General features: G+C 44.7%; 1 protein-coding gene across 2 annotated transcripts in view; it reads left to right on the top strand.

Moving 5' to 3' along the window:
• Positions 1 to 20,638, top strand: part of IQSEC1 (IQ motif and Sec7 domain ArfGEF 1) — a 576,206-nt gene that overhangs the window by 319,379 nt on the left and 236,189 nt on the right. For both annotated transcript variants that reach the window (XM_084839949.1, XM_084839948.1), the window contains one exon: positions 12,287 to 12,331. In XM_084839949.1, coding sequence (XP_084696075.1) covers positions 12,287 to 12,331 — 45 coding nt within the window. The remainder of the gene's footprint in view (positions 1 to 12,286; positions 12,332 to 20,638) is intronic.

The following is a 20,638-nucleotide window of genomic DNA, read 5'->3' as shown; positions in this document are numbered from 1 at the left end:
GATGTCTGATAATTTCGCCACGAATCTCGGGGAGGCTGAATGCCAGCAGATTCGGCCCCCGAAATCGGTGGCGGAATGGTCTGCCATCCCCCTGCCCCCCCCGGGGCGGGACTTACCTTGGGTAAGTAAATCTTTCTGGCGGCGGCGGTGGCGGCTCTGGCGGCGGCTCCGGTCCGGCAGCGGTATGGCGGCGGGGCGGTGGCAGCGGCGGGGCGGCGGCAGTGTGGTGGTGGTGCGGCGGCAGCAGCGGCTGGTCTTTTGACCGGCTGCCGCCACCACCATTTCCAGTAAAAAAAAAAAAAAAGTGATAGGCTACGTAAAGATTTACGTAGCCTATCACGGCTAGATTTTTAAAAAACGCTGTGATAGGCTACGGAAATCTTTACGTAGCCTATCATGGCTGATTTAAAGGAAAAAAATGCGCGTATGCAAATGGTGGCGCCCATGGGCGCCGCCATTTGTGTTCCTTATTTTGGCACGTCTTAGTCTACATAAACATTTACGTAGACAAGACGGCGAAAATAAGGGGAACGCAAATAGTGTAGCGTCTACGCTATTTGCATTCTCCTTATTTTCGCCGTCTTAGTCTACGTAAATGTTTATGTAGACTAAGACGTGCCAAAAGAAGGAACGCAAATGGCGGCGCCCATGGGCGCCGCCATTTACGTATGCGCGTTTTTTTTCTTTAAAATCAGCCGTGATAGGCTACGTAAACATTTACATAGCCTATCACGGCTGACTGCAGGGACGCAAACGGTGGCGGCTACGGCAGCCGCCATTTGCAGAGCCGGCTGGCCAGGATTCGGGGGGGGAGGGATGGAGCGCCTCCCCCCCGGCCAGAATTTTTGGGGGGAGGGATGGAGCACCTCCCCCCGCCATAATTTCCGGGGGGAGGGACGGAGCGCCTCCCCCCCACCGCGAATGTCACCCGTCGAAAAGGTAAGTGACTTTCGTACATCCCTACCCGGCGTTTCTCATGATGTACTTTGCACATAAGTTAAACAAGCAGGGCGACAATATGCACCCTTGTCGTACTCCTTTCCCAATTTGGAACCAATCGGTTGTTCCATGTCTGGTTCTTACTGTTGCTTCTTGACCCTCGTACAGGTTTCTCAGGAGACAGGTAAGGTGGTCTGGTACTCCCATCTCTTTAAGAATTTGCCACAGTTTGTTGTGATCCACACAATCAAAGGCTTTAGCATAGTCAATGAAGCAGAAATAGACGTTTTTCTGGAATTCTCTTGCTTTCTCCATGATGCAGCGAATGTTGGCGATTTGATCTCTGGTTCCTCTGCCTCTTCAGAAACCAGCTTGTACTTCCAGTAGTTCTCGGTTCACATACTGCTGAAGCCTAGCTTGTAGGATTTTGAGCATCACCTTGCTGGCATGTGAAATGAGCGCAATTGTACGGTAGTTTGAACATTCTTTGGCATTGCCCTTCTTTGGAATTGGAATGTAAACTGACCTTTTCCAGTCTTGTGGCCACTGTTGAGTGTTCCAAATTTGTTGGCATATTGAGCGCAGCACTTTCACAGCATCATCTTTTAGGATTTTAAATAGCTAAGCTGGAAGACTGTCATCTCCGCTAGCTTTGTTGTTAGTCATGCTTCCTAAGGCCCACTTGACTTCACTCTCTAGGATGTCAGGCTCAAGTTGAGTGACCGCACTCTCATGTCTATCAGGGACATTCAGATCTTTCCTGTATAGTTCTTCTGTGTATTCTTTCCATCTCTTCTTAATCTCATCTGCTTCTGTTAGGTCCCTGCCTTCTTTGTCCTTTATCATGCCCATCTTTGCACAAAACGTTCCCTTGAGATCTCTAGTCTTTCCCATTCTATTGTTTTTCTCAATTTCTTTGCATTGTTCATTTTAGAAGTTCTTCTTGTCTCTCCTTGCTATTCTCTGGAACTCTGCATTCAGTTGGATATATCTTCTCCTTTCTCCTTTGCTTTTCACTTCCCTTCTTTCCTCAGCTACTTGTAAAGCCTCATCAGACAGCCACTTTGCTTTCTTGCATTTCTTTTTCTTTGGGATGGAAAAAAGAATGGTAATCAGACTTTAATTTTCAAAATTGATTATGCAGTCATCCACCCCTCCCTGTCCTCTTATGTAATGGAGTTGGGCAATCAAATCAGCTGGATAGCTGTGAAAATCTCAGGTGTCATGTGTATAATCATTCTCAATTATTGTTTGCTTTAAAAGAAAAGGCAACTCCCTTTCCTTGTATTGTGCTTACTGTATGGTTTCCCTCACAGAAAGAAACAAGCTGGCCAACATGGTACCTTTTAACTTGTTTTCGGTGTCTGACATTCATTCTGCCTACTCTCCAGTTATTTTCCATCCTTTATATTCAACATGGCAGTTTAATGGTACTTTGCATTTGCTGTTTCTTGAAATGATTTGAAAGTTGCATGTTTGATTTTGCAGTCAGTTAATCCTCTTTTTAATGCTTTTAGCAAAATTCTAATCCTTCTCAGTCTATTCCATTTGTGGCAAAACACAGAACAGCTATTAAAATATTTGTTTTTATTCATAAGCTTCTCCAACCTAGCATTTCAGGGAAGTTTTCTTTTGCTATCAGTGATTTTGCTTATAGAATCAAACTATGTATCTTTGTAGAAGATATTAGACATCTTTTACACTGTTAGATCTGTTTATGATGGATGAAGTGTGCAATTTCGTATCTTTATTGTTTTAGCTCACTTTTTAAATATACATTTCTCTCAAGCAGTTGGTAGTGAAGACATCTATAAATGAATAGATCAATCAAGCATTACAAATTCATGGAGATCCAGTACAGAGATCGTATGCCTAGAGAATGCTGTGTGTAAATTGGACTTTGATATAACAATTACCTACCATCAACATGTTGAAAGATGGCTCTCATTAAACAAGATGATCTCAAGTATTTGCAATATCAGATTGCACTGGCATCCAGGGCACTTACTTCATGGAAGAAGGAACACCGTTCTAGAAGCCTCTAATATAGGGGTGCAGAACCTCAACTCTAGGGGCCAAATTTGATCCTCTGGAGGTCCCCAGAAGGCCCCACCCCCTTTCACCCAACCATCTATCATTTGGTGGTTTTCTGGTTTAGGGGAGGAAGGGATAAGTTGCAGTCAGAATTCAAAAGTTGGTGTGAGAGAGAATGACTTATGCTTTGTCTGAACGCAGGGAGGGAAGGTTGACCCAAGAGGGTAAGGATGGGCAGTCAGTCAGGAATTTGGGGAAAGGACTCATTCATATGAGCAAGAGTGAGACTGGGACTCAAGGGAACTTAGATATTCCAAATCAATTGCAGATTTGGGTGTTGAAAGACTGACAAAGAATGAGATGGGCCTAGAATGGGATGCCTAAGTATACAAAAGGAAGATCGTCTTGTTCTTGTTGAAGAAGATGCTCATGTCCTTCAGTGGCAAGAAACAACAGTCCCCAAGCCTAGAAGAGTACCTAGGGCTGAGCTGGACATCTTCTTCTGGCTCCTAAACAACTGGGAAGGTACCATGCCAACCTCTGACTGTAAGCACCAGTCTTCATTGGCTGGATAAGCCCACTGTTTATATCATGGCTATGCTGGACTCAGGTGTCTCCAGTAACTTTATGAACATTGAGTTTACCCAGGAACACCAAGTCCCAATACAACCCCTCAACATCTGAGCACCCAGATCCACAGAGTTCATTCATAATTGAGTCTGACACCTCGAACATATACATTGAGACCATGCTACGTCAACTTTCACCTGGCCATGGCACACTTATGCCTTGCACCTACTTCTTTTGCAAACTCAGTCCAGAACTATATAGTCTAGGATAAAGAACTGTTGGCCATTAAGGCAGCTTTTGAGAACTGGCATTACCTCCTCGAAGGCACAACTCCACCAAAACCTGGAACACTTACAGACCGCCTGAAAGCTTAATCAACATCTGGTCCGATGGTCTCTCTTCTTTTCATGCTTTAATTTTAAAGTAACATACATTCGAAGTTCTCACAACAAGCAGGCAGAGCTGTTATTTTGAAAGCTAGAGTACACCTCGCCAGAGGGTTGTTCACAGTATGGCCGTACACCCCCCTACACACACTTGAACACATCCATCTGATATGATACATTTTATATTTCCAACGAAGTAGATGATACATACCAGTTACCTATGTAATCTGTAAGGTGTTATGTACCGTCATGTCATAACTTTAGGAGAGCAGAGCAAGCAAATCTTATGCAGTCTTATTATACTGTCTTGTTATAGTGATCCACTTAGAGCTGCTGGCATCCATTTTTAAAGAATAATTTTAAAATCTTGGAAATTTAAAATGCCTTCAGTTGGATCATACCGGCCAATCTGATGCATGTTTACCCAGAAGCAAGTCCCACTGAATTCCATGGGGCTTACTTAAAAGAATTGCAACCCAAATCATGGTAGGTTTAATTAACATGAATGTCTACAAATTACTCTTTGACTTAAAACATTGCCTCCTAATACACTGCAAGCAGCTGCCTCTTTACAGACCAATGTCTGCACTTGACAGAGTATACCATTCTGCTCTGGGGAAATTCTGCAGAAAGGCATTGTGTTACCTCTGTCCTTAAATGCTCGAACTGTGGGTCATGTTCCCCCAACCCCATGAGTCAGGCCACTCATCCGGAAGTTAGGTTAACCTTAGGAACAGTTTTAAACCCTAAAACAAAATTGTGCCCATAGGGAGGACAAATGGAAAAGAGGAACGTTGCTTGTCTGCAGGAGTGTAATTATTTAGACAAGAGTATTTTTTTTCTCATCTCTGGCTTTGGAAAGAACATGTGCTATTTTTAATGTAATTGTACAGACGCTGTTTTGTATCTGTATTCTAAATCCCTCAAGTCATAAAAATGCTTACTGTCACTTGACACAATCAAGGTTCTACTAAGGTGATCAGCTAATCAGTATGGCTTAGTGTCTCATTAGCATATCTTCATTATGTACAACAAATTGTCACTCCATAAAGAGGCTGGAATCATGTTTAAATATTGCAGTAACTAGATACAATACTCTTAATACAGTTTTTAAAATATTCTGTTGAAGTCAAGGCAGACCGATATTCACAAACCAGCTGCCATTTCCATGTGAAGACTGTGCTAAATGAAACTTAATTACAACTAAATTAAGTTCTCCCTTTACAATTGTCAAGTTAACAAAGAGCTGCAAGAAGACATATGTAAGACACCTCCTTAAAATTCATGACTATTCACTTCTCCCAGAATGTGCTAAAAGCAAACAAAGAGAAGAAGAAAAAACACTTGAAACCTCTTTTAAAATTATATACACTGTATACTCACAGGATGTGTTAAATATTTTTCCCTATCTAAAAGTATGGAATATTTTGAAGTGTTTCAAATTTCCAGCCTCCTCATTTTAAGAGACTTATACAGTTTTATAAGTGAATTATAGATCAGAGGAACAGCTCAATGCTTCAAAATTTTGTTAGTATGTTATCTTTTGATATTTATAGACTGGGGAAATTAAAACTAGAATTGCTTCCACACAAGCTATTTAGTTTAGAATTGCTTCCCTTTGTTCACTGAGTTTTTACACAGAATCCAAATGGCATCATTACTAACCCTTTACATTGAAGTGTGTTCTGTGTTGTTTGAATAAAGCTGGAATGGCTTGTGTATGTTTTGTTTAAAATGCAATTGAAGCACTGTCCAGTATTGGGCTTTGTTGTTGTTCAGTCGTTCAGTCGTGTCCGACTCTTCGTGACCCCATGGACCATAGCACGCCAGGCCTTCCTCTCCTGCGCTCTCTCCCGGAGCGTGCTCAAGTTCATATTCATTGCATCCGTGATGCTATCTAGCCATCTCATCCTCTGCCATCCCCTTCTCCTTTGGCCTTCAGTCTTTCCCAGCATCAGGGTCTTTTCCAGGGAGTTTTCTCTTCGCATTAGGTGGCCAAAATATTGGAGCTTCAGCTTCATTATCTGTCCTTCCAAGGAGCACTCAGGGTTGATTTCCTTTAGGATGGACTGATTGGACCTCCTTGCAGTCCAGGGCACTCGTAAGAGTCTTCTCCAGCACCACAGTTCGAAAGCATCTATTCTTCGGCGCTCAGCCTTCCTTATAGTCCAGCTCTCACAGCCATACATTACTACTGGAAAAACCATAGCTTTGATTAGACGGACCTTTGTCGGCAAGGTGATGTCTCTGCTTCTTACTATGCTGTCTAGGTTGGCCATAGCTTTCCTCCCAAGGAGCAAGCGTCTTTTAATTTCATGGCTACAGTCACCGTCTGCGGTGATCTTGGAGCCCAAGAAAGTAAAATCTGTCACTGCTTCCATTTCTTCCCCTTCTATATGCCAGGAAGTGATGGGGCCAGATGCCATGATCTTCGTTTTTTTAATGTTGAGTTTCAAACCAGCTTTTGCACTCTCCTCTTTCACCCTCAACAAGAGGCTCTTTAGATCCTCTTCGCTTTCTGCCATTAGGGTGGTATCGTCTGCATATCGGAGGTTGTTGATAATTCTCCCAGCAATTTTAATTCCGACCTGTGATTCATCCAACCCGGCATTTCTCATGATGTACTCTGCATATAAGTTAAATAAGCAGGGTGACAATATGCAGCCTTGTCGTACTCCTTTCCCAATTTGGAACCACTTGGTTGTTCCATGTCTGGTTCTTACTGTTGCTTCTTGACCCTCGTACAGGTTTCTCAGGAGACAGGTAAGGTGGTCTGGTACTCCCATCACTTTAAGAATTTGCCACAGTTTGTTGTGATCCAAACAATCAAAGGCTTTAGCGTAGTCAATGAAGCAGAAAGAGACGTTTTTCTGGAATTCTCTTGCTTTCTCCATGATGCAGCAAATGTTGGCGATTTGATCTCTAGTTCCTCTGCCTCTTCGAAACCCAGCTTGTACTTCCGGTAGTTCTCGGTTCACTGCTGAAGCCTAGCTTGTAGGATTTTGAGCATCACCTTGCTGGCATGTGAAATGAGCGCAATTGTGCGGTAGTTTGAACACTCTTTGGCGTTGCCCATCTTTGGAATTGGAATGTAAACTGACCTTTTCCAGTCTTGCGGCCATTGTTGAGTGTTCCAAATTTGTTGGCATATTGAATGCAGCACTTTAATAGCATCATCTTTTAGGATTTTAAATAGCTCAGCTGGAAGACTGTCATCTCCGCTAGCTTTGTTGTTAGTAATGCTTCCTAAGGCCCACTTGACTTCACTCTTGGGGGTGTCCGGCTCAAGTTGAGTGACCGCACTATCATGGCTATCAGGGACATTCAGCTCTTTCCTGTATAGTTCTTCTGTGTATTCTTGCCACCTCTTCTTAATCTCATCTGCTTCTGTTAGGTCCCTGCCTTCTTTGTCCTGTATCATGCCCGTCTTTGCACAAAACGTTCCCTTGAGATCTCCGATTTTCTTGAAGAGATCTCTAGTCTTTCCCATTCTATTGTTTTCCTCAATTTCTTTGCATTGTTCATTTAAGAAGGCCTTCTTGTCTCTCCTTGCTATTCTCTGGAACTCTGCATTCAGTTGGATATATCTTCCCCTTTCTCCCTTGCTTTTCGCTTCCCTTCTTTCCTCAGCTACTTGTAAAGCCTCATCAGACAGCCACTTGGCTTTCTTGCATTTCTTTTTCTTTGGGATGGATTGAGTTGCTGCCTCCTGAACAATGTTACGGACCTCCGTCCATAGTTCCTCAGGCACTCTGTCTATCAGGTCTAATCCCTTAAATCTATTCCTCACCTCCACTGTATATTCATGAGGGATATGATTTAGGTCATACCTGAATAGTTTAGTGGTTTTCCCTACGTTCTTCAATTTAAGCCAAAATTTTGCAAGAAGCAGCTCATGATCTGAGCCACAGTCAGCTCCAGGTCTTGTTTTTACTGACTGTATAGAGCTTCTCCATCTTTGGCTGCAAAGGACATAATCAATCTGATTTCGATATTGATCATCTGGTGATGTCCATGTGTAGAGTCGTCTCTTGTGCTGTTGGAAAAGAGTGCTTGCTATGATCAGCATGTTCTCTTGGCAAAACTCTATTAGCTTTTGTCCTGCTTCATTTTGTACACCCAGGCCATGCTTGCATGTTATCCCAGTGATTTCTTGACTTCCTACTTTAGCATTCCAATCCCCTATGATGAAGAGGACATCTTTTTTTGGTGTTAGTTCTAGAAGGTGTTGTAGGTCTTCATAGAACCGATCAACCTCAGCTTCTTCGGCATCAGTGGTTGGGGCATAGACTTGAATTACTGTGATGTTGAATGGTTTGCCTTGGATTTGTACTGAGATCATTCTATCGTTTTTAAGATTGTACCCCAGTACTGCTTTTCCCACCCTTTTGTTGACTATGAGTGCTACTCCATTTCTTCTAAGGGATTCTTGCCCACAATAGTAGATATGATGGTCACCTGAATTAAATTCGCCCATGCCTGTCCATTTTAGTTCGCTGATTCCCAAGATGTCGATGTTCAATCTTGCCATCTCATGTTTGACCACCTCCAGCTTACCTTGATTCATTGATCTGACATTCCAGGTTCCTAAACAATATTGTTCTTTACAGCATTGGATTTTCTTTTCACCACCAGACACATCCACAGCTGAGTGTCCTTTCGGCTTTGGCCCAGCCGCTTCACTCTTTCTGGCGCTACTTGGAAATTCCCTCTGCTCTTCCCCAGTAGTATATTGGACACCTTCCGACCTGAGGGGCTCATCTTCCGGCGTCATCTCTTTTAGCCTTGTGATACGTTCCATGGGGTTTTCTTGGCAGGAATACTGGAGTGGGTTGCCATTTCCTTCTCCAGTTTGAAATTGTGTAGAAATTGTGTAGGTTGGTGTAAATCGTATCTGTGAAATAACGCGGTTATTTTTAATTTGTTAATATTACATTTTAACTCTTTCTAAAAACTGTGCCTATCATTGAACATAGAGAAGGCCCAGTTTATGCATTCTAATAGGCTGTCCACTCGCAGATAGAATTACCGCACAAAGATTCGTGTGAAGCAGCTGTCTTGTAAAGCAGCTGTCTGTATTGGTGTGGTAATTTCCACCATGCAAGTGCAACTTTTTTTTGAGGAGGGGAGTTGTATTTACTTGATTGAAATTGGCTGAACCACACAGGAAGCAACTCACATGTGAAGCGTTGCTCTATTGATTCCATTTCCTATTGTCCACCATAACACTTTTATGATGTATAAATCCACCCTCAAATATAAGTTTTTAAATAGTTTCTAAAGCCTGATGAAGCTTTATTCATCAAGCTACGTTGCACAAGGTAAATAGCAAAGCACTGGAAAAAGATACTGTGAAAAGACTTCCACCAGCAGAATTGACACTATCAGCAGAACAGATTACCCCTCACCCTGCAGCTCCTCCCACACCCCCAAAATCTGCTATGGTGTTTTGGGTGGCCCTCCAGAGCAGATTGAGGGTTGCGGAGGGGAGGAGTTGGGGGACATCCCATATGGCAAGCAGAAGTCCACGCACATGAAATTGGGTGTCACCTTAAATGTTTAGCATCTGAAATGTAGATATGTTTTCATATGAGAACATGGGATTATGGGTATTTCATTGTGTTCATTTTTTTAAAAAAAAAGTTCTTCAGCATGTTATTAAAGTCTGAAAATGAGCAAAATATAAGAATATAGTTTGCATCATAATCTGAACCACAGACTTCCTATTCAAGTAGGACAAACCTGGAGCATTACTACAAGAAAGGTAAATCAGTCACCTTAGTCTACTGGCCCTTTGAGGAAAGCTGAGAAATAAACTATCAAGGCTTTCCCTGTGAGCAATTTTTTTCTTTTGTATCTCTTCATGCCTTTTCCCCTGGAGAGCCTTGCATTTAATGAAACTCTCTTAGAAGAAAAATGCCTATTTCCTTATTCTATGCAACCATTGTTCTTCATGTTGGGCATATTAAAGATGAAAGGGACAATTGGTCTGTGTGTGTGTAAATCACAATGATCCCAGTTCACATTTTTTTTCTTTTATATGATCAGTTAATTCACATTGTGCTCCTATCTGTTGTCTTTCTCTCTGTTTAGAGCCTCTTTTGAAGTCCATAGGGATTATTGCACATAGAACAGTTACAGGATTGATATTACTAATGCTAGTAAAGACTGCACATGTGGCCAGACTGTATGTCAGCATTATTTTTGTTTTTAAATTTTGCATACAGTTCATCCAGGTCAAGTATGAGTTACTCATTCAAGTCTGTAATCTCTGTGGTTATTTTGGGTGTCTCTGATATGCCAGGAATAGTAAGAGAGGCTTTTCATATTCCATGGCTTTGTAATATTAGCAATGGAAAATGAATCCTGATTTCCTTTTAAGGAAGGAACAACAATACAGATATCTAATTTTCTCCTGGGGGGAAAAATTACATTTGCACATATCAAAGTTTCCTGTTCCAAAGCATGGAAGAGCTTATATTTTCACTGACAGTGATTCCAAGTGAGGGGCCCATTTTCATCTCATATTCCTGCCCCTCCAGGAATGTCAGTTTACTGCTGCAGTGGACTTCTGTTCCCCCACCATTGCAGGCAAAGAACTTAACTGTTTCCTTCTGGGGAAGGAAGAAAGGTGCTGTGGCATGCCAGGCCAGAGAGAGCACGTGCATTGGAGTCCACATCTGGATCTCAGCCCTCAAAGGAACCATCAGCCAGAGGCCATGCCAGACAGCCGCTTCAAAGGCCCTTTGATGTCCCCCTGTGTGGGGAGCTTTAGGGGGAAAGGTTTTATCTGGTTTTTAATTTCTTGTTATTTTACTTGCCTGTAAACTAGTTTGAATTATATTATTTCCCACAGTATTTTTCTATCCCATTCCCATTTGGAGTTTGGAGGGATGGAAGGGGAAGGCTAAGGTGCTATGAGTTAAAGCAGATGCAGGTTTTTCTGGAGTAAACAACTTGTATCAAGTGAGAAGGTTAGCAGTGATATCACTGGATATCCAGTCCTATGAAGTTTAGGAACATTTGTAGCTCAATTAGAAGTGGTTGTTCCTTGTGAAAAGAGCAACTGATATTTGTAGTTTCATTTTGAAAGAATGAAGGAGTTCAGTAGAGTGGAATGCTTTTAATTACTAGCTTTGAGAGGGGAGGAATTTTAATTTATTACTTATACAAACACCTATGTGAGAGCAGGGTGTTTAAAAAGCTTCCATTTATTTATTCAGAATATTTTTGGATCACCCCGCACTCAACATGCTCAAGCTGAAGTGCAATAAAAATACAAATATCTAAAACATATTTTTAAACTGAGGATTAAATATAAAAACAGAGAGTGGTATTAGCTATTAAAAGCTTGGCAGAACTGTAGTGCAGTTATGTGCCTCTGTGCATGTATATTGGCAGAACTCACACGTCTTTGGGCATCCTAAGCCTGACCGTAATTCAGCTTATCCCAGGCCCACCCTCCTCAAGCAATTTGGACTCCACCCCTCCCCAAGCAACTCCTATGGAGAAATTAGATGGCTAGCTCTGGAATAGTTGACCTACAGAGATCTACCTGTCTGTGCCAACAGATATGGTCCCTCCTTAAGTAGACAGTATCCACAAAACATTATACCCAAATCAATGTGTTGGTTTTTAAGGTGCCACAAGACTCTTCACTGTTTTTACTGCAACAGACTAATGTGGGTACTCCTCTGGAAATGGCCCCACTTTAAGGCATATTTATTGATGTAATTTTAAGGGTAGTCAACTTTAAATCCTGGAATATTTTTAGGCTGATTTCTTTTTTGTGTGTTTTCTAATTGTTTTTTTATTGGATTGATGTGTTAAGTCATGCTTAGCATATTTTTTTTACTGGAACAGTATATCTTTAAAAGTATTGGGAACAATAGCTAAAGAGAAATGTGTTTAAAATCATAAAAACACATATTAAGGCATTCTGAATCTCTCAAGCAGACTATATAAAATATGACAACAGTATACTGCCTAGTGTACACCATTAAAAGTTGCAGTTGGTGTCCGATGACGCAGGCTAGAAACGGGAATAAATAATGAATATTTAGACTTTAGGTTTCAAAGACTTAAAGCAACACTAAAACTGTTTTCTCTAAAACACTACTTTGGCATATAAAAAGCTTTCTTTGTACGATATTCAGCTTTTTTTTTAACTTGCAGATTTAAAATCCATGCTCAATATAATTTATTCTATTCTGATATAAAGCTAGCAGTTAAAAACAACCACCCATGCCCCATAAATATTAAATAACTGGTGAGATTATTGGTATGGGGCTTTCTTTGCAAGCTTGTCAAATGCTGTGTTTAATATTTTTAATTTTATTCTTTTGCAACTATCTCAGGACTACCTTGGAAACAAGAAGCAGCCTTTCAACTGATCCACTCAGGTATAGTAAAATATGCTGCATATTTATAAAACATTGAAGTAGAGGGGTTAACTTCAGTACAATAACACAAATGTTGTACAACTGCAGTATAACAGTGAAAATTATTCTCACCTTTACCAAAATAAAAAACTTGTGACATGGTATTTTTCCATAGTAAGTTGAAAGCATCAGAAAGAGAGAGAGAGAATTACCTTCCACACAAAACATAAGATACTTGTAAAAGTATATTTAGAGAGCAATCCTATGCCCCCTAGACAGTGCCTGCGGGACATAGGATTCCTTGGCTTCCTGGATACGAGGTCAGAGACAGGGCTCTGACCTCATAGCCAGGAAACTGCACTCCCTGCCCCCTCCCCCTTGTAGCCGGCACAGACAGAACCATGCTGGCTACCTGTCCACACTCAGAAAACGGAGCACAGAGATGGGGGAAAGGGAGCATTCCTGGAAATGGGGAGGGGAAGAGACCAGGGCAGCTGGCTTACACCTTTTCCTGTTGTCACCCCAGCTTCCTTCCCGCCGCCTCCCTGAGATCTCCACTAGACAGGCAAAATCGCCCATCTAACTTAAATGCAGCGTGGGAGGTGCCAGGTGCCTCCTGTTCTACATAGGATACTCATAAGCCTCTGAGTTCAGGGGTTTACGACTACCCAGGGGGCAACACATAGGATTCTACCCTTATTCTGTTTGGGATGGGGTGGTAAACATTTGAGCAATAATTAATTTGTATGAAAAAAAAGGTGCAATAAGTGCAATAAGGTGCAAAACAAGAACAATACCCATACCAATTTTTCTTGGATATGTCCACAAATTGCAAGAGTATCGGACCTGAGTCCAGCTGCCAATGTAATATACAAAGGAATTGTAGATAGATATAGATCACTTCACTTTCCAGGTTATATATTTCCAACTAAATATGGATGATTAATTGGTGGCCATTGACCAGAACCCGGACTGTAGAAGACCATCAAGTGGCCTTAGGCAGGGTATTTCCACTTCCATTTTAAGCCATGAGTTTAGGAGAAGGGCAGCAATTTAACTTTCTAGCTGTCCAGATCAACAGAAGATGTGTGCATGGTTGATTCTGCATATTTCCTCTTCTCCTCCCATATAAGATTAATCTTTTGCCCAGCTGGCATGCAGTTGGCTGAAAACTTATGCCACTTTCATAATCAGAATTTCTGCTGCCAGCTGTTAATTTGAAGTGGTGATAGTAATAGTAGATGTAGCAGTAATTTGTCTCTCCTCTCCTGTGAGACGGCTGAGGGATGCTAACCTGGGGACCTGGTGTTCTAGCATCCTGCCAAAACCATTTGCTTCCAGGGGTCCTATAGTACAGATTGACAATTTATAAATTTCTCTATGTTGAGTGGCACAAGATGGAGATACATTGCAGAAGTAATCAAAGACACGGTTCACCAAAAATTGCTTGTATGTCCTGCTCTAGATTGAGTCTTGGCTGTTTGCAAGCAATAGAGTAGTTAAGTTGGCAAGCAAATCATCAAGCACACAGGTTTCAGTCCAAGGACCTTTAAGCTAAGGCAGGAGTGGTCAGTCTCCAGGCAGAGGTCAGATGGCAGGCAGGCAGGCAGGCAGGCAACAAGGATCAGGTAGCAGCAGGAGTAAAGATAACAAGCAAGAGGTCAACCACAGTAAGTCAGTCAGGTATGTTAGGCAGTCCAGAAGCAGGGTGGTTGAGCAGTCCATAAAGTCAGGAAACAGAGCATCAGTCACAGGGCACAATTCAGGAGGCAAGTTACACAGCAGAGGCTGGAAGGACCAAGTTATTCCAACGCTGACTGGGTTTCCAGTGAAGGCTTTTGTTCCCAAAGCCAGCCAGACCCCACCCAGAGCTCAGCTACAGCAGTCAGGGCCCCCTTTCCAGAGCCTACTCCTGAGGAGTCCCTTTCTCCTGAGGAGACCTTTTCTGGGCATGAGTACTTCTTTGGACAGGTGCCCTGCTAGCCTGTCGCTTGAGGCAACGGCACTCCTGGGGATCAGAGGGTGGCTCAGCCTCTGCCTCAGAGGCAGAGTCCCTTTCTCCTGACAAGGATGGCCCTGCAGCCACTTCCCCCCGAGGGTTCAGGCTTCTGTGGGTCTGGTGGCACTTGTGGCAGTCCCTGGTCTGGGCTACCTTGGGCTTCTGGGGCCTTTCACTCCTCCTCTGAGGAGGATTCCTCCAGTCAGGGCATGACATCACTCCCCTCCCCATAATCCCCTCCCCCCAGAAGTGAGCAGTGGAAAACTGGGTGAATATGTAGTGATGAGAGCAATTGTAGGCCAAAGGCTACGGGGTTGATTTGAGCAGCAATAGGGAAGGGTTCAATGTAACGGGCATCCAGATTGCAGATGGGCTGACAGGTGGAGAGGTACCGAGTTGACAGCCACACCCAGTCTCCATCAGCCTGCAAAATATTTGCACACATCTTTGGCCTCATCCAGTTGCTCCTGCAAGACTTGATGCAAGGCCAGGAGTTCCTGGAGCATATGGTCTGCAGCTGGAACAGAATAAGGTGGAGAGACTGAAGGAAAGAACTGGGGGTGATAGCCATAATTTGCAGAGAAAGGGGTCTGGGGAGTAGAAGAGTGTAGGGAGTTATTATATGCAAATTCTGCTAAAGGTAAGAGCTCTGCCCAATTGTCCTGCTGGAAGTTCACATAGCAACAAAGGTATTGCTCCAGTGTAGTGTTGGTGTACTCAGTTTGCCCATCTGAATGGAGATGATGGGCTGAAGAGAGGTGGAGCTGAACTTCCAAGGACTTGAACAAGGACTGCCAGAAATGAGCTGTGAACTGGGTGCCCTGGTCTGAGACCATGTGTTCAGGCAGACCATGTAGTCAGAAGATATTTTATTTATTTATTTATTTATTTATTTCTATACCACCCAATAGCCGAAGCTCTCTGGGTGGTTCACAAAAATTAAATCCAAGCAACACACAATAAAACAATTTAAAATATACAGAACATTAAAACCACAATATAACAATTGTTGTTGTTGTTGTTGTTCAGTCGTTCAGTCGTGTCCGACTCTTCGTGACCCCATGGACCATAGCACGCCAGGCCTTCCTGTCCTGCGCTCTCTCCCGGAGTGTGCTCAAGTTCATATTCATTGCATCGGTGATGCTGTCTAGCCATCTCATCCTCTGTCGTCCCCTTCTCCTTTTGCCTTCAGTCTTTCCCAGCATCAGGGTCTTTTCCAGAGAGTTTTCTCTTCGCATTAGGTGGCCAAAATATTGGAGCTTCAGCTTCAGTATTTGTCCTTCCAATGAGCACTCAGGGTTGATTTCCTCTAGGATTGACTGATTTGACCTCCTTGCAGTCCAGGGGACTCGTAAGAGTCTTCTCCAGCACTACAGTTCGAAAGCATCAATTCTTCGGCGCTCAGCCTTCCTTATAGCCAAGCTCTCACAGCCATACATTACTACTGGGAAAACCATAGCTTTGATTAGACGGACCTTTGTTGGCAAGGTGATGTCTCTGCTTCTTACTATGCTGTCTAGGTTTGCCATAGCTTTCCTCCCAAGGAGCAAGCGTCTTTTAATTTCATGGCTACAGTCACCGTCTGCGGTGATCTTGGAGCCCAAGAAAGTAAAATCTGTCACTGCTTCCATTTCTTCCCCTTCTCCACAATAAAACCTAGCAGCAGTGCAGGAGTTTAAAATACAGATTTAAAACAGCAAAGATAAAAGTTTAGAAAGCTAAAATGCTAAAATGCCTGGGAAAATAAAAAGGTCTTCACCTGGCGCTGAAAGGAATACAATGTAGGCGCCAGGCGAACCTCACTAGGGAGCTCATTCCAGAGCCGGGGTGCCACAGCAGAAAAAGCCCTCCTCCACCCACCTCACTTCCTTTGGCAGGGGCTCACGGAGAAGGGCCGCTGATGATGATCTTAAGGTCCGGGCAGGCACATATGGAAGGAGGCGATCCTTCAGGTAACCTGGCCCCAAGCCGTTAAGGGCTTTGAATGTTAACACCAGCACTTTGAATCGGGCCCGGAAATGGACTGGCAGCCAGTGCAGCTGGAAAAGTACTGGCGTAATATGAGCTCGCAGGCCAGTCCCTGTTAACAATCTTGCTGCCCTATTTTGGACCAGCTGAAGTTTCCAGACCGTTTTCAAAGGCAAATTTTGAATGAACAACTGAGCTGTCTCTTTGGCCGAGGGGATCCCAGAGCAGGCAGTGAAGTGGGCCATTTTGGAAAACAGGTGTACTACCACCAGGATGGTGTTGTAGCTACCTGAAACTGGCAATTCTGTAACAAAGTCCATAGATACCACCTTCCATGAGCCAGAAGGGGTTTGAAGTGGGAGCAAAAGACCTGCTGGCTTTCCAGGTTGGTTCTTGGCTCAGCAGCACATGTCACATGCTGAAACGTAACGTTCTGTATCCGCACATACTTTTGGCCACCAAAATTCCCTAGTAACCAAGTGGAGTGTTTTGTATAGGCCAAAATATCCCGCCGGCTGGATGTCATGGCAGAGTTGAAGTACTTTTGCATGGAGGGGCCTGGGTGGAACATAAAGACATCCCCGATGGTATAACAATCCATTTTGGACTGAGAAGGAGAAGCTTGGGTGTTCTGACAGTCCAGGAGGCAGGCCTGAGCATAAGAATCCTGCTGCTGTTGGTCACGGATCCGGTCACCCATGGATAGTGTGATCTGCATAGCCAAGAGGTTTTCAGGGCATACAATGGTAGATACTGGGGTTTTGGCCTGAACCAGTGAGTATTCAGGCTTCTGGGACAGAGCATCTGCTTGCCGATTTTGAGTCTTGGCAATGTAAGTGACAGTGAAATTAATAGGGATGTATGAAAGTCACTTACCTTTTCGTGGTGACATTCGTGGTGGGGGGGGGAGGCACTCCGTCCCTCTCCCTGAAATTCTGGCCGGGGGGGAGGCGCTCCGTCCCTCCCCCCCAAAATTCTGGCCGGGGGGGGGAGGCGCTCCGTCCCTCCCCCCCGAAATCCTGGCCGGCCAGCTCCGCAAATGGTGGCGGCCATAGCCGCTGCCATTTGCATCCCTGCAGTCAGCCGTGATAGGCTATGTAAATGTTTACGTAGCCTATCACGGCTGATTTAAAAGGGGAAAAAAATGCGCGTACGCAAATGGCGGCGCCCATGGGCACTGCCATTTGCATTCCTTATTTTGGCACATCTTAGTCTATGTAAACATTTATGTAGACTAAGACGGCGAAAATAAGGGGAACGCAAATAGCGTAGCGTCTACGCTATTTGTGTTCCCCTTATTTTCGCCATCTTAGTCTATGTAAATGTTTACATAGACTAAGACATGCCAAAATAAGGAACGCAAATGGTGGCGCCCATGGGCGCCGCCATGTGCGTACGCGCGGGGTTTTTTTCTTTTAAATCAGCCGTGATAGGCTACGTAAACATTTACGTAGCCTATCACGGTGTTTTTTAAAAATCTAGCCTTGATAAGCTACGTAAATCTTTACATAGCCTATCACGTTTTTTTGTTTTTGTTTTAACTGGAAATGGCGGCAGCAGCAGCTGGTCGGAAGACCGCAGCTGCCGCCGCCGCCAGGAAGATTCGCCCAAGGTAAGTCCCGTCCAGGGGGGGGCGGGGGGCAGACCGTTCCACCACCGATTTCAGGGGGCCGAATGCGCTGGCATTCGGCTTCCCCGAGATTCATGGCGAAATTCTCTGACATCCCAAGAAATTAAAGTGAGAAAAGAAAAGACACCACCGAATCTGATGCTCATTTAATTTGCGAGCTGTTTGTTCAAGGTTCCGGTGGTCTGTGCACACCTGAACTGGTTGTTCTGCACCTTCCAAGAGATGTCCCAAGGTTTCAAATGCAACTTTAATTAGGGATGGTCGGAATGCTTACCTGCTGTTCTGGGGGGGGTCCACGGGTGGGGGAGGCGATCTGTTCCTCCCCGCTAGAATCCTCTTCAGCCAGCTCCGCTCCATGACGATTCCGTGGAGCTGCCAGCTGGCTCCAAAGTGCCAGCAATACAGCCGCTATGCCATATCGCTGGTTGAAGGGAGGGAACTGACTATGGATGCAAATGGCGTCCAGGACGCCATTTGCAGCTGTAACGGCCTTAGTTTAAGGTAAATGCAGCCGTAAATGGCTGCATTTACCTTAAACTAAGGCCTTTACGGCCGCAAATGGTGTCCTGGATGCCATTTGTGTCCACAGTCACTTCCCTTCAACCAGTGATATGGCATGGTGGCCATATCGCTGGCAATCCGGAGCCAGAGGATCTGGCTGAAGAGGATTCCTCCTGGAGGCAAGGGTAAGTCTTCCATTCTGTCACGGACTCCGGGGAGCCAGATTCTTTAGAATCCAGCCTCATTGGAGTCCGTGCATGGCGGAATTCTCCCCCATCCCTAACTTTAATAGCCAGTAACTTTTTGTCCCAGATGGTATAAATCTGTTCAGCAGGAGTGAGCTTACAAGAATAATCACAAGGGAGCAGTATTTAGTCAGGCTTGGAAGGTTGAAGTAGCACGGCTCCAAGAGCTATATTGGAGGCATCAGTCTCCACCACAAAAGGGGTCTGAGGATCTGGATGCTGCAGGATCAGTTCAGAAGTAAGGCCTCCTTCAGTTGCTGGAATAACTGCTGTGGGGCTGTATCCCACTGAAACGGCACCTGTGACCGAAGCAGGTTCGAGAGGGGTGCTGTGATCTTTGCAAAGTCAGGTATAAACCAGTGGTAATAGTTAGCAAAACGCATGAGGCACTGGACGTCTTTAACCCCCTTAGGGGCCTGCCAAGACAAATGTCAAGATTCCCTTAGCCCCCACTTCACTTCACTGCCCAAACATACACAGACAAGAGGCTTCAGTCTACAGCTTTTAATCCATTACTTCACAGGGTCATACAGATGCAAATTCTCAGAGAAACAAGGAATGCCTTCAGGAGATCCAAATGGAATTTATGAGAGTTGCCTGGTGTTTGAAGAGGGAGGCAGTCTCACTAGCCTAATTTAAGGGAAGGAGGTCCCTGTCTTGTCATGAGGCCTCTAAGTGCAGCTTCTCACGCAAGGCCAATTGAGTAGACCATCTAAGTTCCGCCCCTGCCTTCTCTGTCTTTGCTCTGTACCTGGCATCTATTAGATCTAGGGATGTACGAAAGGGACTTACCTTGTCCTGCAGCTTGCTTCGCGGTGGGGGGGGAGGCGCTTCGTTTCTCCCCCCGAAGTTCAGGCGAGGGGGGAAGGCGCCCCGCCCCGCCCAGCTGAAATTCAGGCCAGGGGGGGAGGCGCCCCGCCTCGCCCGGCTGAAATTCAGGCCGGGGGGGGAGGCGCCCCGCCTCGCCCGGCCAAAATTCAGGCTGGGGAGAAGCGCCCCGTCTCCCCGGCCGCGAAAGAAAAAGTGAAAAAAACAAAACAAAACCCCGTAATAGGCTACGTAACGATTAACGTAGCCTATCACGGCTAGATTTCCAAAGTCAGCCATGATAGGCTACGTAAATCGTCACGTAACCTATCACGGGTGTGTGTTTTTGTTTTTACTTTTTTATTTTGTAATGGCGGTGGTGGCAGCCGGTCGGGAGACCGGCCGCCGCCCCCGCCGAACTGCTGCCAAACCGCCGCCGGGACCCGCTGCCAAGAGGGACATTCGGCCACGGTCAGTCCCATCCCGGGGGGGCGGGGGGCCAGCGGAGAATTTCCCCAACACTTTCGGGGGGCCGAATGCCTCGGCGCTCGGCCTCCCGAAGATTCGTGGAGAAATTCTCCACCATCCCTGATTAGATCAACCTCCTGTTCACTGCCTCTCACAGCGAGGGTGGTAGTGAGGAGGGACCCTCAAGCTCAGCCATCTGTATGTTTGTAACCTGAGAAGCAGGCCTACTCATATCTGGACTATCCTGGGAAAACAACTCCCCCATGTCTGATGGTTCTCCTTCAGAATCTGAAGTGCTATCCTACACTCAGAAACACCCCTGACAACAAAACTTGGCCAGATCCACCTTGGCCAGATCCATCTGAATCTCAGCTGAGGATATGTAGTGTCCCAAAAAATCCACTGAGGAAAGCCCCAAAGCACACTTTTCCAGTTTGGTGTACAGATGATGTTCCCTGAGTCGCTGAGGCCAGACGTGATGAACATGGTCCTGTGGATGTTTGGGAAAAAACCAGAATATCATCTGAATAAATTATGACAAAGTGGTCTACAATATCACAAAAAAATATTGTTCATGAAATGTTGGAAGACGACTGGTGCGTTGCACAAATCGAACAGCATTACAGTATATTCATAGTGGCTGTACCAGGTGTGAAATGCAATTTTCCATTCATCCCCAGCATGGATTTGAACTAGGTTATCGCCCCCCC

Source organism: Heloderma suspectum, chromosome 2 (assembly GCF_057233095.1).
Source record: "Heloderma suspectum isolate Gila_16-S chromosome 2, 16-S_ref, whole genome shotgun sequence".
NCBI classification, from domain to species: domain Eukaryota; kingdom Metazoa; phylum Chordata; class Lepidosauria; order Squamata; family Helodermatidae; genus Heloderma; species Heloderma suspectum.
This window is presented reverse-complemented; position numbering and strand designations above follow the sequence as displayed.